We start from the raw sequence: 15,032 nt of genomic DNA, 5'->3' as shown, positions 1-15,032 counted from the left end.
TAGAGAAGACCTTGTGATCATTTAGTCCAACCTGCTCTTTTCGGGCAGGGGAAAACAAGGCCAACAGAGGGAAAATGGTTTGTCCAATATCACACAGTGACAGAGGCTGGACCCCAGTGACCCCAATCCCCATCACGGTACTACATGATACTCTCTCTACAGAGTGATCTTCCCAAGTTTTCCTGGGTTTATTTGGTCCCATTCATTAAATAACAAAGAAACATTAGGTACACAGCAATAATAACAATAAACACAGACTTATACTCCAATTTTAAAATCAGAATATCAAAACGATTCCTGAGCCTTTAACTACCTTCATTTTATTGAGAATGCAGTCCACAGTAAGTTGTGACTACCTATCGTGGTTACTTGCAAATATTTACATGGACACTGAAAACACCATTCAGAACTATTCCTTGGAGATATTTCTATAAACACGTCCATGTGATGCCAAGACACTTTCCATGGGATGGAATGAAACTATGACGGTGAATGGGAGTAAGATGCTTCAGTCTCTCAAAGTGCAGTCACGAGTTTATCTCGATACATCACACTTTGTTTTCCTCCTAAGTTCTTCTGGTTCTGGTCGTGGACATAATCGAAATGGCTGTCATCTCCACTGGCCGACGCTTTCCAATGCGGCCTGTCATCCTGAAAGGATGGCCTGTTTTGTTTGCAGAGGGAGCAGTTAGTGGGGGGTATGGAAGACAATCAGAGAATTGAGTGAAACAACACAAGTGCAAAGGAAATGGGCAGGGGAAACCATGAACTACATGAATGAAGATGGCTTTCAGAAGAAATGAACAGATTTTCTACTTTCAAGTGTATTTTAAATTCAGATGCTCTGGTCCTCTACCAACTTCCAAGTTGAGAACAGCGCTGCCTATGGCTGGGCCATCATCCCTCCAAGGGTGTCTAAGGATCTAGTCAGTCTGGGAAAAGCTAGGTGATGGTGAAAAAGGTTCCTTTTCTATGGGAATTCTCAGAGCTGTTGCCACGGGAACATACACTGTGAATGCCTTATTCATCCTTTTCTGAAAGTGCTGGACCAAATAATTCTCTTTTCATTGAAAGTCTAATAAAATACCATATACTGGGTCCCACCCCCAGAGTTCTGATGCTGGAGGTCTGGGGTGGGGCTGGGACTCTGCATGATCAAGCTCCCAGGTGACACAGATCCTGCTAGGCATCAGGGCCACCTGCAGTAGCACTGGTCCAGCCTTCCTGGCGTTCCCAGCGAAGACTGACTCACAAGGAAACCAACATGATAAAACAGGCGAAAATCAGTGTTATGTTTTATAAGCATGAGGTTAAATTAAAAAGCATTTATATGAATCTCTCCCATGCCTCAGGTCTGGAAAAGAAATGGTCTTTGCAATACAGAAACTTTTAGAGGTACTGGTTCACTAGTCTAACTTGCTTTTCAATGTTACATGGACATCAAGTGCTTATGATCAAACTGCACTGTTGTCCTACAGGATCCGCAACAGACTGGGTAAGAAAGGTCAAGAACTAATTGCTCTCCTTGGCCTTGTTCTAAATGGATGTATTCCCATCACTCCATTCACCATACTCTCTCTCAAGGAGCCAGGTTTGCAATCTCATAAGAAATAACTTAAACTGAATTCACCAACTATATTTCTGAAAGAGCTTCACACAGAAACACCAATTAAGACTGATCTGAAATTCAAATCTTAAAAGGAACGTTTGCTTTTATGAAGCTGGCATTAAAAAAAAAAATCCCAAGCTTAATCATAAATGTAACAAAGCAGGTGCCAGGTTACCTGGGAAGGACGATGGAAGGTTAGGACACAGGTGGGTAAACACGGCCCTCAGCCTAAACCCCACTGTCTGTTTTCATAAATAAGCTTTCTGGGAACACAGACAGGCCCATTCACTTCTGCATCATTTGTGGCTGCTTTCAAGCTATTCAGTACAATAGCAGGGTTGAGTAGCTGTGACAGAGACCACAAAGCTGAAAGTACTATCTGGACCTTTACAGAAAAGTTTACTGACCCCAAGGTTTAGAAAAAAAATCCATCATCACAGAAAGCAACCCTCCACTCCATCCCTGGGGGAAAAAAAAATCCTTTCAAAAAAGTCCCACAACAAAAATCCCTGAGCTTTAATCGTATTTTTAATAGATGAATTCTCAGGACAGAAAAATGTTACTTAAATTCTAAGCAACATTTCAAACATAAAACCAAACCCCAAATACCTGAGGTTAGACTGACTAAAACAAAACAAAACCAAAAACCCCCTCCCAGTTCATTTTATTTCATCAAGCATAAGCTTTAGTAAATCCAGACCCATCATCGGCTTCTTTTGCTTTGCAAATTACTCATCTCTTCCAGGGCAAGATAACTCTTTTAACAGTGGTTTCTGATGCAGAATTTCACTTCACAACGAAGTAGAAAAGAAGAGCTTGGAAAAGGAGAGTAGGAAGTAGAAAAGGACAGCTCTGGGAGCTCAGGTACTTACCTTATGTTTGGAGAGTGTGGATGCCACCGAGGTTGGCCGGGGTGGAGACTGGGATGATACTGAGGCTAGAAATAAAATACCAAACTGGATTACTCAGCGCCCTTTTGGTTTCAACGGTCTTCACTGGCTGTGGATGGAGAGGCTCTCACTGATGCCTGGCTAGGGGAGTGGACGTTTCCCAGGATATCAAGTTTCCCCCATGACAAAGGCTGGGGGGCTGCCCTCTAAGAAGAAAGGTAGAAAGCATCTGCCGTGAAAGGGTGCCCCAGAGCACCCGCGGGGCCAGGCAGCATTCATCTCTCCCAAGGGAGCCGAAGGAAGGGGCCAGAGAAACAGGGGAGAATGGGGGTAATTTATTCTTTACAAACAGTTTCTGCCATTGCTGGAAAGGATGACAACTGTGTGTAAATAGTCACACTGCAAACAGGACTGGACAGGGGACGACGCCAAGGGAGCAGGACTGTGCGCGAACTCTTTCTCTCGTTTTAAATACTTTTCTATCAGGTGATCCAAAAGTAAACATCCCCCGGAAACAAACAAAACCACAAACCATCTAGATCCTGATAGAGAGAGAGAGAGAGACGTAGTTTGCCCATTTGAACATGAAAAAAAAAAAAAAATAGGATCCAGACGGGTGACTCACAAAAATGGCCAGGGGTCAAGACAAGGCAAGCTTGGGTGGGTGGCAGGCTGCCTGCAGCTCCACTTCTGGCCTGCAGGGGGCAGCAGCCATAGACACTGCCAGAAGTCCTGGGGCTTCGCAAGCCTAAACTTTCTTACAGGGCAGATGAGGCTTTCCTGACATTTGAAGTCACTACAGTCTGGCCACTATTATTCTTTTCATCATTTCTTTCCCTTCTTCTCCCTCCCTGATGTTTTTGTTAATAAGCAGGAGTCTACTTTCTATTATGGAAAATTCTCAGCCATTCTGTTCGTTCAGTGTTTCTGGACCTGAGATGCCCTCCTGGCCTACTGTGTATTCCAGTGGCCTCTCTCCTTCAAAGATGCCGGTCAGCAAGACCGCAGCCACTAAAGGACATCTGATGGGAAAGTGGAATCTGGAGAAAAATCTCAGTAGCAGAGTCTGAAAGCTGACCAGTGCTTTAGAATCTCCTGGAAATCATCTCTGCACATGTCTCTCTTTTAGGGGCTGCAGAAGCCCAGAGAAGTGATAGATGACTCGCCCAAAGCTGAGCAGTTTCAGGCGTTTCAATCACACAGCCAGGCTCCAAATGAGGCTCCACCAACTGCGTCTTCAACAACAGAGACTAAGCTAGACTAGAAATGGATCTTCTGACACCTCGTCCTCAAACACAACCAAATTAGATGCACTGGAGAGAGGTGGTCACCTTATCCGTAAAGCCCTGGAAGAAGGATATTCCAGAACCTTCCTTGTTCTCCTTCAAAAAATTATATACCCTCTAAAGCTGTCCACCTGATGCCAACAGCTGACTCACTGGAAAAGACCCTGATGCTGGGAAAGACTGAGGGCAGGAGGAGAAGGGGACAACAGAGGATGAGATGGTTGGATGGTATCACTGACTCAATAGACATGAGTTTGAGTAAACTCCAGGAGTTGGTGACGGACAGGGAAGCCTGGCGTGCTGCAGGCCATGGGGTTGCAAAAAGTCGAACACGACTGAATGACTGAACTGAACTGAACTGGAGCTATCAAGGAACATTTTTTAAAGTTAATCCACATGGTTCTCAACCAGGGCAGTATGCCCCCTGGGGACAACTATAAGGAGGTATGTGCAGTTTTGCTTATCATAATGACTGGAGGGTTACCCGTAACTTGTTGGCAGAGAAGAAGGAAGCTGAACCTCGTGTAAGTCTAAGGACAGTCCCAAGCAGTGGAGAACTGTTCCTTCCAAAATGCCAAGAGCTCTCTCACTGAGAGCACAGCAATCCATCGTCTGCATTTGGCTCGGCTTGCTGAGCTCAGAGTAACATCAATGCTACAACACCGTCTTCCTGGAAACCCTTCTCAGCACTCAGATGCTTATCGGGCCACTTCTCAGGGTGTTCTCTGCCCACTCAATTTATTCCCAACATGGCATCTATAAGGCTGGCAAGGGGAAAGGGCCAGTGGTTGCCAAAGATGTTAAGAGATGAACAACATCCAGGTAACGGTTTTCGTGGATTTGATCTCAATGAATAACTGCCTTGATGTTCACTCAGAGCAGAGAATGCAGAGAAAGACACACCTGTAGGCTGTCAGGGAAGAGGCAGTTCTAAGTCGGGAATGCTTTGCTTGGCTTATTTTTTTCTTTTTCTCTCCTTCAAGCACTAGTGACCCATCAACAACATTCCAGCCACTCACACCTCAAAGTCCCTCAAAAAAAAAAAATCTGTAACTAAGAAGAACCAAGAACCCAAAGAAGGCAAGGAGATCGGGAAACCTGGCCTTTGCCCTACGAGATACAAAGCACTTTTTACACTTATTCACAACAACTCGGAAGTCACATCCAGGTTCTGCATATGAGGAATAAGATTTCACGTACAGAAGACAGTATTAAAATTCTGAAAAATAATTTGGAGGTCTTATGAAGATAATGCACACTGGGATCTCAGTCCCATCTAAGGAATTACTTAACCTACAGTAATGAAAGATCCAGAAAGAGACTGATTAGAATAAGGCTCCAAAGTGAATTCATCATGGAGTATTTAATTACTTGTGACATTCAAAACCAGACAGGACACAGAAACCCAGGAGAGCAGTGGCCCTTGGACATTCACACACGCCCAGGACAAGAAAATTGGCCCCACGTTAGGGGCTCATTGAATATGGGTGCTGCCTCTCAGCCCATGACAACCCAGGAAGCCAGGAACACACCATCAGCTCAGGGTCCTTGCCTGGTCACTCATGAGAACCACCTTCAAGGCCCTGATGCTTGCCAATACCAGATCCTGCCCACCCTAGAGTTTCAGATTCAACCAGTCCAGGGTGAGCCCCAAGCACCAGTTATTTTTTTTTAAAACATGCCAGATGGTTTTAATGTGCAGCAGGGCTGTGTGATTTCCAATGAAGGGGCTCAGCGAAGGCTCTTTGAAGGTGATGGTTTCCCAGCAGATGAGCATGGGTAAAGGAACAGTAGGAAAAAAATATGGGGCAAAGATGATGTGATTCTCTAAGACCTGAACCCATGATGTATGCTTAGGAGCAGAGATAATACATATACAAAAGTTAAGTTGGACCCAGGTTGTAGAAGGCTGCGAATAGCCAGTGAGAGCTACCCATGGGCAGGCACAGGGTCTGGGCCACCAGCTACGGAAACCCATCTTTGCTCCTTCTGCAGGTAACAGGCCTAGCACGGTGCTTATAAAGCAGGTTCTAGAAACTACCACTCCATGAATGGTAATGGATCCACCACCAATAGAAAGCGGTGGATAAGACTAGCTGTTTTTATGGGGGTGGGGAGGGCTGTCCAATAGAGGAATGATTTGGGAAAACCCTAGATTTGAAAAAAAAATAAAACATGTGTCTTCCTTGAAGGACTTCTTGGTACTTTTGACACCCCAAAGGGCACTGGAAGATCCAAGAAGAGAATGAAGGATGAAGCATTTCCCAAACATGTGACCACAGCCTTTCCTGGAGGTGCATCTCCAGGGACTCCTGTTCCCTAGGCCTAGAACACATCTTGACAACAACTGCCTCCCGAGAGGGTCCCTGAGAGGCTGTGTCTGACCACCCAGAAAGTTCGGACATATGTCCCTGATGCCTGCCAGTGGACAGGTGAAGAAAAACAGGCAGCTCAGAAAACCAAGAGGAAGGAGGGGTTGGAGAGAAGGTTCTCCTCTTACCATTTTCTCAAGGAAAAAAAAAGAAAAAACACGTACTGCTGTTATTTCTTCAAAACCTGGTTACAAGCATAATGACTGCTCAGTGTGGAAAATTTAGACACTTTAAGAAATATGACATGAAAACCTTTAAAAGCAATAGCTCACCTGGTAATTATGGACTTCAGGATTTGTTTTAGGGCTAAAAAAAGAAAAAGAAAAAGAAAAATTGTAATAGGCTGTAAAGCAGATTGATTACTGATTTACTTAACAGCTGTAAACTAATCTTAGGATGCTGGCTACTCTGTTAGCAACTTTTACAAATCCTATTTCTTTTTGGTTACTAGCAGTTTAACTGAGTATATAATTGGGGAAACTAAATAGCAGCTCTCATTAGTCACTTAAAGCTTACAAATTAAAAAAAAAGCTCACAAATAAAAATATCTAGGTTAAGATTCCAGAATCCCACTTGTGACATCATATTTTGGTGGTAAAAAAGATCTTTTCACAGTTGGGCAAACCAAGTAACTTTAGCTCCCGTTTCAGGTTGCCCTGGCATTGCTGGGTGGCCCATGGTACCAGGCAGCTCCAGTGATGCCCAGGGCTTTCTCCAACTGATGGAAGAGTCGCGGGTCCCTTCTGAGCACCCACCACCAAGGGCCCCACTTCCCTCAACAGGGCAGCCATGGCATGGCCACCACTCTGGAAGGTTCGTTCCACATAAGATTCTGTCCTGGGAACTTGACATCTTGTTATTTAATCCACACAGCAAGGCGATGAGATGCATACATGTTACCACCTCATTTTATACGTAAAGGAATGGCTGCCTAACAGGAGTTAAAACACTTGCTGGCTAGTCCACGGCAGAGACATTTTTTGCAAAATCTCCAGGTCTGTACCCTTTCTGCTAAGCCACCCTGGCTCTCTGAGAACCTAAGGAAAGGTTCTGGGCTCCTCATGCATGATCCTTTGTTGATGGAATCTGAAGTCTAACCGCTCTGGTCAGAAGTATGGACAGAGACAGCTGGTGCAAAACACAACGCTTGGCGGGAGAAACCACAAACCAACCCAAGCACAATCATCGGGCTACGCTGCTAGGGCGGCATGTTCGAAATCAAGGTTTCTCCAGCAATGAGAAGGAAATCCATCATGGTTATGAGTCTTGCTTGAGGTCCAAGTAGTCCTGCGTTCCAGTTTTCAGAGCGGGCAGTGCAGAGCGCCAGGCTCTGGGCCAGATTCAGCCCCTGCTGCCCTTCCCCAGGAGGACTAAGTGTCTGCAAGATGCCGAACTCCTGGCATTACCTCGGCCCTCAGAGCACAATTGTATCCCCAGCTCCCACAGCACTGCTCTCCACCCCAGGATCCCACAGGCTGTGAAGAGCAATTGAACAGCTGCGAACAGTGGTTATTAGCTCATTTGTTCCTAAAGGGTATGTTTACTGGGGTTGGTTTTTTCCCTCAGTGGAGTGGTTTTTTTTTTTTTTTTTTAGCTTGTTGTAGCTCCCGATATATATAATCTCTACTAGATGCTATGAGGAAAATGTAATTTTATTAGGGAAAAACAAACAAACAAAACAATCACTTCCTGAGCGAGCAAAGGAAAGAAATGGAAGTCATAAGCCCCTGAGAATGAAAAGCAAGACACACACTGCCCACCCCAGGGATCCTGGAAACACGGTAAGCTTGTGGGCCTAAACTAACCCACATGGGATCCCTGAGCTCCCCTCTTATTCTCGAGGTCCAAGCCGGGTGTGGAGCAGTTCAACAGGCCCCTCGGGGCCTTCGTGAGATGCTGGGAACTGAACCCAGACACAGGAGTCAGACACCTGCCGCCCAGCCGAACGAACGGCACTGCAGGCAGCGTGTGCAATCAGAGATGCAAGGCTGAGTTTCCAGCTGCGTTAACACAAGGGCCAGCTACGTTTTCCAGAACCTTGGGGTCCCTGAGGTGTCTTGGGGGCTGCCTGGGGGTGGGGTGGGGTGATGAGCAGCAGGTGCCAGCCCTGCCCTCGGGTCCCAGCTCAGCAGCATCCAGAACATCCCAAACTGGTCTGTTCTCTGTCCTGGAAAACCTTCCATGGCAGGTTTCCCCTAGGGGGCCAAAGCCAGAGGCTAAAGAAGTTTGAAGAACACTTGATCAAGCCCAACCTCTTTGTTTTCAGATGAGAACAAGGAAAGCCCAGAGCTGGCTGGTGCTCTGCTGGGGCTGGGCGAGAGGCCTCCCAAAGTCTCATCACCAGCCCGCTCCTCCGCACGCGCCGCCAACCGCTCAGGGTGCAGAGCGCCCCAGAGCTGTGGCGACCTCAAAGACCACCCTCTGTGGCAGCCCGAACCCTATGCCTGGGATGGCCAGAGGGTACCTAAACAGGACCACCAGTGGCTGGAGCTTGGACCCAGGGGCTAAAACAATTATAGTCTGGGGTTCTCTAGCGTAATAGCTGTCTACCAAGATCAAAACTCATGTAAGAAAGCAATTGTTTCAGGGAGAGAAAGGTACATACCAGGTGGGACAGACCTGGGACCTAGACCTCCCTGGGAGCTTTTAAAACCACAGATGCCCGGGTCCCCACCCCCCAGAGACTGATTTGATTAGCCTGGGGAGCGGCCTGGCTGAGGCTATCACAGCTCAGCACATGATTTCCATGTACAGGAAAGATGCAGGCCACCTGTGCGTCGGGGACGGGGCGGCAAACCACGCCCCACACCTGCTTTAGTGAGTCAAGTTGAATCGGAACACAGTCCCGGTCGTTCACTGACGTACTGTCTGTGTTGCTTGCAGGCTCTAAGGACAGAGCATGTCTGTGGTCCTGAGACAGACGGCAGAGCCCACAACATCTAAAATACTTACTACCTGGCACTTTACAGAAAAAGTTCGCTGAGGCCTGTGGTAGAGTTTCAGTCTCAAGACGAGTTCTCTTCCTGCAGGAATGTCACTGGGTGTCTGATAAAGGTCTTCCACGTGGTCTGACATAAAACCCACATGTCACTGAGCAAACCCAGCTTTTCTCTGGGAGCTTCGGCTTTTCCACAGCCTGGCCCCTCTTTCCCACCACCGCCTGCAGAGCTGTTAGCACACCCTGTCCTACACATGCCGATCACCTTCGTCACCACTGTTAACAATACCCAGGGCACAAAGCCACTCAAGCAAAGCAGCTGTGCTTTCCAAAGTAACAAACTATCGTGGAACGTTCTATTGTGTACTTGTTGAAAGCCAGGTGGACCATATAGCCTGGCAGCAGAAAAAGGGAGTGGGGGGTGGGGCCCATCAAGTGCCTCACTTCATGATTTAATTGTATTAAACGTCACCACTGCAAATAAATACAATAATTCAACAGCAGAGCTGTCCCCAGACTCTGCGGGCACTTACCAGAACTGAGCTGCTATCACTGGGTTACTTGCTTTAAAGGAAAAACAGAAAAATAAGACATTTTAGAGGGCTTGAACACTTTTTACCATTTGGACCACTTTTTACCAATGACTGGGGAAGAGACTTCCATGATCTCAGAGCAGTCCCAATCCCAGAAGGCAGACTCTTCAACCTGGTTACTTCTCCTTTCTGGAGGAAACATAAATCACCTTCTTGCTGGGCCCCACCCTCTGATTCACTCTGAAAATGATGGCTGAGCCAGTTCTCAGGACCAGGAGCCCTAGGACGCAGAGAAGAGACAGCCCCTGCTCTCGAGGAGCTTATAGTCTTCATATAGATAGAGACTGCATCAGGAGACACTACAAGCTGAAATACAAGCATGAGCCTGTGCGGCGGAGCTCAGGGCAGACGCCTGCAACCCGGTTCGGGTGTGAGTCTGCAGAAGGATCATGGACAGAGGTAGACCTTGTGTATCTAGACTCCATTGTTTTGTGAAAACTGGAGCATGGAAAATCGTTACATGTTTCCCGAAGAGGCCAGAACTCTGGCTGGAGAAAATGTCAGGAAACTAAAGGAGGCAAAGAGGTTGGAGACCAGGAAGGGAAGTGGAGGAGAAGCACAGAACGGTGGAGTCAAGGCCCCTCCCCACTGCAGCAGCCACGGCCTTTGTGTCTGTACGCCTCCAGGGGCTGCGGACTCACTCCCTAAAGAGGGAGCACTGTCTCTGGATGGCCACATCAGAAAGTTCTTCCTTATACCAGGGTGTTTCTGGGCAACTTTGGACCAGCTGGCTACGAGCACAGTGCTCGCCTGGGAGGTGGACACAGCTCTTGGGACAGAGCGTGCTCTCATCTCTCTCCCCACCCCATCACCTGTCACTCCCACTTCCTGCAATCAGTCACCCTTCACGGATCTGCCACCCTCCCTGGACACACCCCCACCCTCTCAACCTCTGGCCTTTCTTGAAAGTGAGGCCACATTCCCTAGGCTCTGGGCATTTTTCCCCCAGAGAATCAGCCAAGAATGGATTTAGAGAGTTTCTGGTCACCATACTACTGCACTGTTGGTTTACAAAGAAGGAAACAGAGGGGGAACACAAGGTTAAAGATTCTAGAATGGGAAGGCATAGGCTCCAGGTCCCATAAAGGCCCACTAAGTCCTGAGTTATACAAGAAAAACATATGGAATGGCCACTACACTGATATCCAAGCAGGGAACAAGGGAGGGGTAGGGAGAGTGCAAAGGTCCTGCTATAAAAGAACAAGCATCTTAGTGCTAAACTCGATGTCCTGAATGAAGGAGCAAGCAAGTGTGGACACGGGAGAGCTAGGCTTTGGGACTGTAAACAATCCTGGACTGCTCATCTCCTGACAGCACCTGTATTGGGTACTAGGGCCCATACACGTGCGGGGCCACAGTAGGAAATGACAGACGAAGCTCAGGAAGGCGGGGGTTGGGCCCACTTCCGGGGTCTGGCTAAATTCAAGGGCAGGGAGTGTCTGGATTGACTGTGGGCCCTGAGTCCAGTATTTAAGGGTTCTGGTTCTCCTCTTACATAGTCAGAATTCTGGTTAGCACGAGACTGATGTCCCCACTTGAAACTCGAAGATGGAAGACAGGATTTCCCTGGTGGTCCAGTGGTTAAGAATCGGCCTGCCAACGCAGGGGACATGGGTTTGATCCCTGGTCTGGGAAGATTCCACATGCTACGGCGCAACTAAGTCTGTGTGCCACAACTACTGAAGCCCATGTGTGCCAGAGCCCTGCTTCACAAGAGCAACGAGAAGCCCCCACGTGCTCCAACTAGAGAAAGCGCGGGCACAGCAATGAAGGCCCAGCACAGCCAAAAAGTAAATAAGTAAAATAAATTTAAACTGAAGAAACAACAACCAAAAAACCCAAACAAAGAAAAAAAATAAACTGGAACATGGAGGAGAGACAGGGACTGTTTTTCCCTCAAAGACACGTCATCATCTTTCACAGGCAAGAAACAAGTTTACCTATGACATCTCTGAGGTCCCAGGTCCCAAAGAAGCAAACAGGCACAAGAAAGGAAATACAGAAAAGGGAGAGAAGGAGATGAACACACCCAATGGGAAAGACTAAAGACAGATGGATGGTGAGAGTAGCTTGATTCCCACCAAGAGAATCCCACTGGGGTTTTGTTGAAAGATTCACAGCGACAGAGAACAATAAACAGTTCCTCCAAAAACTGCTTCACCAAACTCCTTGGGGCTTAACCAACTAAACCACGACATAAAATTCCAAAACAGAATGCAAATCACACCACCTTTGAACGTCGAATGTCTTCGGGATGGATAGCGTTTACTAGGCTTCCTCTCGAAGGTGCTGGTTCTTCGTAACCTGGCGCCATGCGTCGCTTGATACTCTGTCCGCCCACTGGAAAGCAAACATTCACAGCATGCTACCAAAATCGCAATGTCGGTTCAGTATATGTACTTGGAAGTGAATTTTTATTTTCAAGAGCTCCAGTGTAAATTTCAACTTATCTCGAACTCGTTTGGTAAAGACACACACTAAATTTAGCTTTCTGTTTGGAAATAAAATCGCCATTGCCAAATCCAGGCTGTATTCCATTTCTACCAAAGGACAAACCTGCAATTTAGGGACCAGCCACTTGACCGCACAAACCAAGGAGGTCCAAGTTATCTGGAACCTTTGAGTAAAAGAACACCAAATCACACATAAAATAACCTTCCATAAAACATATTAGGTAGACGTTTCACTCTTTTAAAAGGCTGTTATCAATGACCACTTAAACTAAACCGTCGCTTTCCTTGCTATGCCCAAGAAAACACTGCTGCTTTCAGCAAAGCTCTCAATCACCCTGACGCCCAGCTACAGCTTCCAGGCGGCAATGCTGTCTTTGTCTGATCTATCATTGCCTCATTCCAGCCACCCTCAGTTTACAATTCATCACCTGGAAGGAGGCACTTGCCACCTGCTCTAACTGCCTCCCAGGGCCAAGCTCATCTCCAAACTCCCTTCCATCTCATGCTTCCCTTTAAAGAGCACAAGGGAACCTGGGCAAGGCCAAGCCCCATGGGAGTGTCCTCCCGGGATGGAAGCCTGTCTGGGCAACTTCTACAGTCCCCTGCTCATTTCAACAAGAGTAGACTTCAGAACACCACACAATGTCTCTGCCAGGCTTTGCAATCATGACATCTTCAACCCCCCACAGGACCCGTGATTCGAGTCTTTCTCAGAAAGGACTTGGTCCCCCTCCTCCCCTCTGCAGCATTTAAAAATATGTTCAAACAAAGTTAATTCTTTAAACACAAGTGCACGGCCATTTCTGTGCACAGCCGAAGAACTTGAAATGAACAAATCCTCTGGCATTTTAAATAGAGTTCAAGGACATGCCACGTGTGGGAAGAGGTTATGAAACCATGTGAAGTTTCCGATCTTGTAACAGCAATTCTCAGATCTATAAACAGGCCTCAGAAATCAACCCTGGGAGTATATTTAAAATGGACATTCTCAGGTTTTATTCATACAGGCACATGTGTGCAGCCACTGACTCTAATTAGGAAAGTCTTAGCTGGGGTCCTAAATCTTCATTTTTAACAAACACCCAGGGAGTCCTAGTGCACTTTAAGAGACATGGTCTTAGAATCATGAATAAAAACATATCAGAATAAATTGTCTTTCTCCAGTCTTTTCAAATACTGTTGAGCCCGTCTGGGTCATTCACACACCCGGTGACATCCACACTTATTCCTAACTGTCACCAAATACCTTGATGTTAGCATGTGACAGGCCATAGAGCAGTGGTTAAAAAAAAGACAAAGGACCCCGACCGCCTGGGGTTGAAGCTCAGCGCCAGCACTGACGGACGGTGGCTTTGGGCGGACTATCCACACCCCGGCACTAGTTCCCTTATTCGCAAAATGGGCATAATCTGAGGACCCATCTTATTAGGGCCACAGGGAGGATTCACCAGTTGGTACGTGAAAAGCTCCAGAGCTGGATGGTTGATAGAGCTTCCTGAAATGATGCTGTGTTCTACCTACAAGGGCACCGCCCAGCGTGGCAGCCACCGGCTTTCATTTGCACCGGGCTCCTGAAGCCTGGTGAGTGAGACCAAGGAACCACATTTTAGAATGCATTTAACATTAATTAATCTAAACAGCCACCTGTGGCTCGTGTCTACTGTATTAGCACGGTTCCAGGTGAATGTCAATGGTTAAGCATTTTGTGATGATTAGTCTCATTTTATCAAGGAGGATAGGGAGGCTGAAAGAGCTCAGATGTTAAGAAAGAAGCTGGAGCGTGAGGTCCAATGCAAGTCCCCGAATGCACATCCACGGCTCCTTTTCCCCTGAACGTCCCCACCGCCCTCCTTCGGGGCTGGTGACCCAGCGGTAAAAATGGCGCCTACCTGAACCGGAAGCGCGAGCCCAGCCGGATGAAGTCCGACCTGTTGGACTTGCTGTTTCCCGGCGTCCGCAGCCGGAAGAAGGCGTGATGCTCCACGGCGCACTTCCACAGGTGCTTGCAGGTCCGGGCGCTGTCCAGGCGGAACACGAACGTGTGCTCCTGCTCCCGGCCCTCGGAGGAGAAGTGTGAGTTCCGGTTTACGCGGGTGCTGGTAACACCGATGCAGGCTCACTCCCGGCGAAGAGGAGGGACGGGGGCAAGGCTTACCTGGTCATCATCCTCCACCACCACCAGCGTCAATTTGCTCTTTTTAAAATCCATCTTGGTAATTTTCGGCCTGGCCAGAGAGAAAGCATTTTAAAAGCGCAGTCTGCAGGGGCAACCATCTACACATTACACAGCCCTTTCCTTTCTACCGGTTACGCTTCGATTTGCTTAAGAAATCATTCATTCAGGTAAGTGTGATTATTCAGAAGCGCCACTTCCATTGTCAGACACCCACACACGCAAGAGTCTGTGTGTTTTTAAAACGAATCTGGGTGTTGCCAGCATCCCTCGATCATCATCCCTCACATAGAATTCCACCACAAAAGAGGAAAAAGACATTTTTAATATAGGACAAAACTAAATTACCAAAAGAATAAGCCTATTTTGTTAGCTCCTTCAAAGATTAATATGCCTGTCGGGGTCAGTCCAAGAGAATATTCACAGCCATCTCTTCCCTACAAACAAACGAAGGCACAGTCGGTAGAAGGTTCTAACAGGTGGTCACAGAGCAGAATGCAAAACAGTTCTTCACCGCGTTACTTTGTTTCCACATTGTTTCCACATTTTTCCCATCATGGGGAACCCCAGTTACTTAAATGGCACAGTTCTTACCCTGACAACGTGCATGTCTACCCCATACATTTCCAGCCACTTCGCTTTATTCAGATAGGAGAGTTCCGCCTGGGCAGGGCTCTTTCCCCTTAGAAAAACCAACAAGACACGTGTGAACTGCCAT

The 15,032-nt window shown here is 47.2% G+C and overlaps 1 protein-coding gene across 8 annotated transcripts in view; it reads right to left on the bottom strand.

Annotated features, from left to right (window-relative positions):
* Window positions 1-15,032, bottom strand: part of EPB41L4B (erythrocyte membrane protein band 4.1 like 4B) — a 137,815-nt gene that overhangs the window by 64,390 nt on the left and 58,393 nt on the right. For 7 of the 8 annotated variants that reach the window (XM_043927716.1, XM_043927720.1, XM_043927722.1 and 4 more), the window contains exons 8-15: window positions 14,909-14,996; window positions 14,663-14,751; window positions 14,297-14,366; window positions 14,031-14,200; window positions 11,919-12,028; window positions 9,629-9,659; window positions 6,430-6,463; window positions 2,482-2,546 (exon numbers count right to left, since the gene is read on the bottom strand). In XM_043927716.1, coding sequence (XP_043783651.1) covers window positions 2,482-2,546; window positions 6,430-6,463; window positions 9,629-9,659; window positions 11,919-12,028; window positions 14,031-14,200; window positions 14,297-14,366; window positions 14,663-14,751; window positions 14,909-14,996 — 657 coding nt within the window. Of the gene's footprint in view, window positions 1-173; window positions 665-2,481; window positions 2,547-6,429; window positions 6,464-9,628; window positions 9,660-11,918; window positions 12,029-14,030; window positions 14,201-14,296; window positions 14,367-14,662; window positions 14,752-14,908; window positions 14,997-15,032 lie in introns of those variants that run through there. The other variant, XM_043927724.1, reaches the window with a different exon arrangement.

Source organism: Cervus elaphus, chromosome 16, assembly GCF_910594005.1.
Source record: "Cervus elaphus chromosome 16, mCerEla1.1, whole genome shotgun sequence".
NCBI lineage: Eukaryota > Metazoa > Chordata > Mammalia > Artiodactyla > Cervidae > Cervus > Cervus elaphus.
This window is presented reverse-complemented; position numbering and strand designations above follow the sequence as displayed.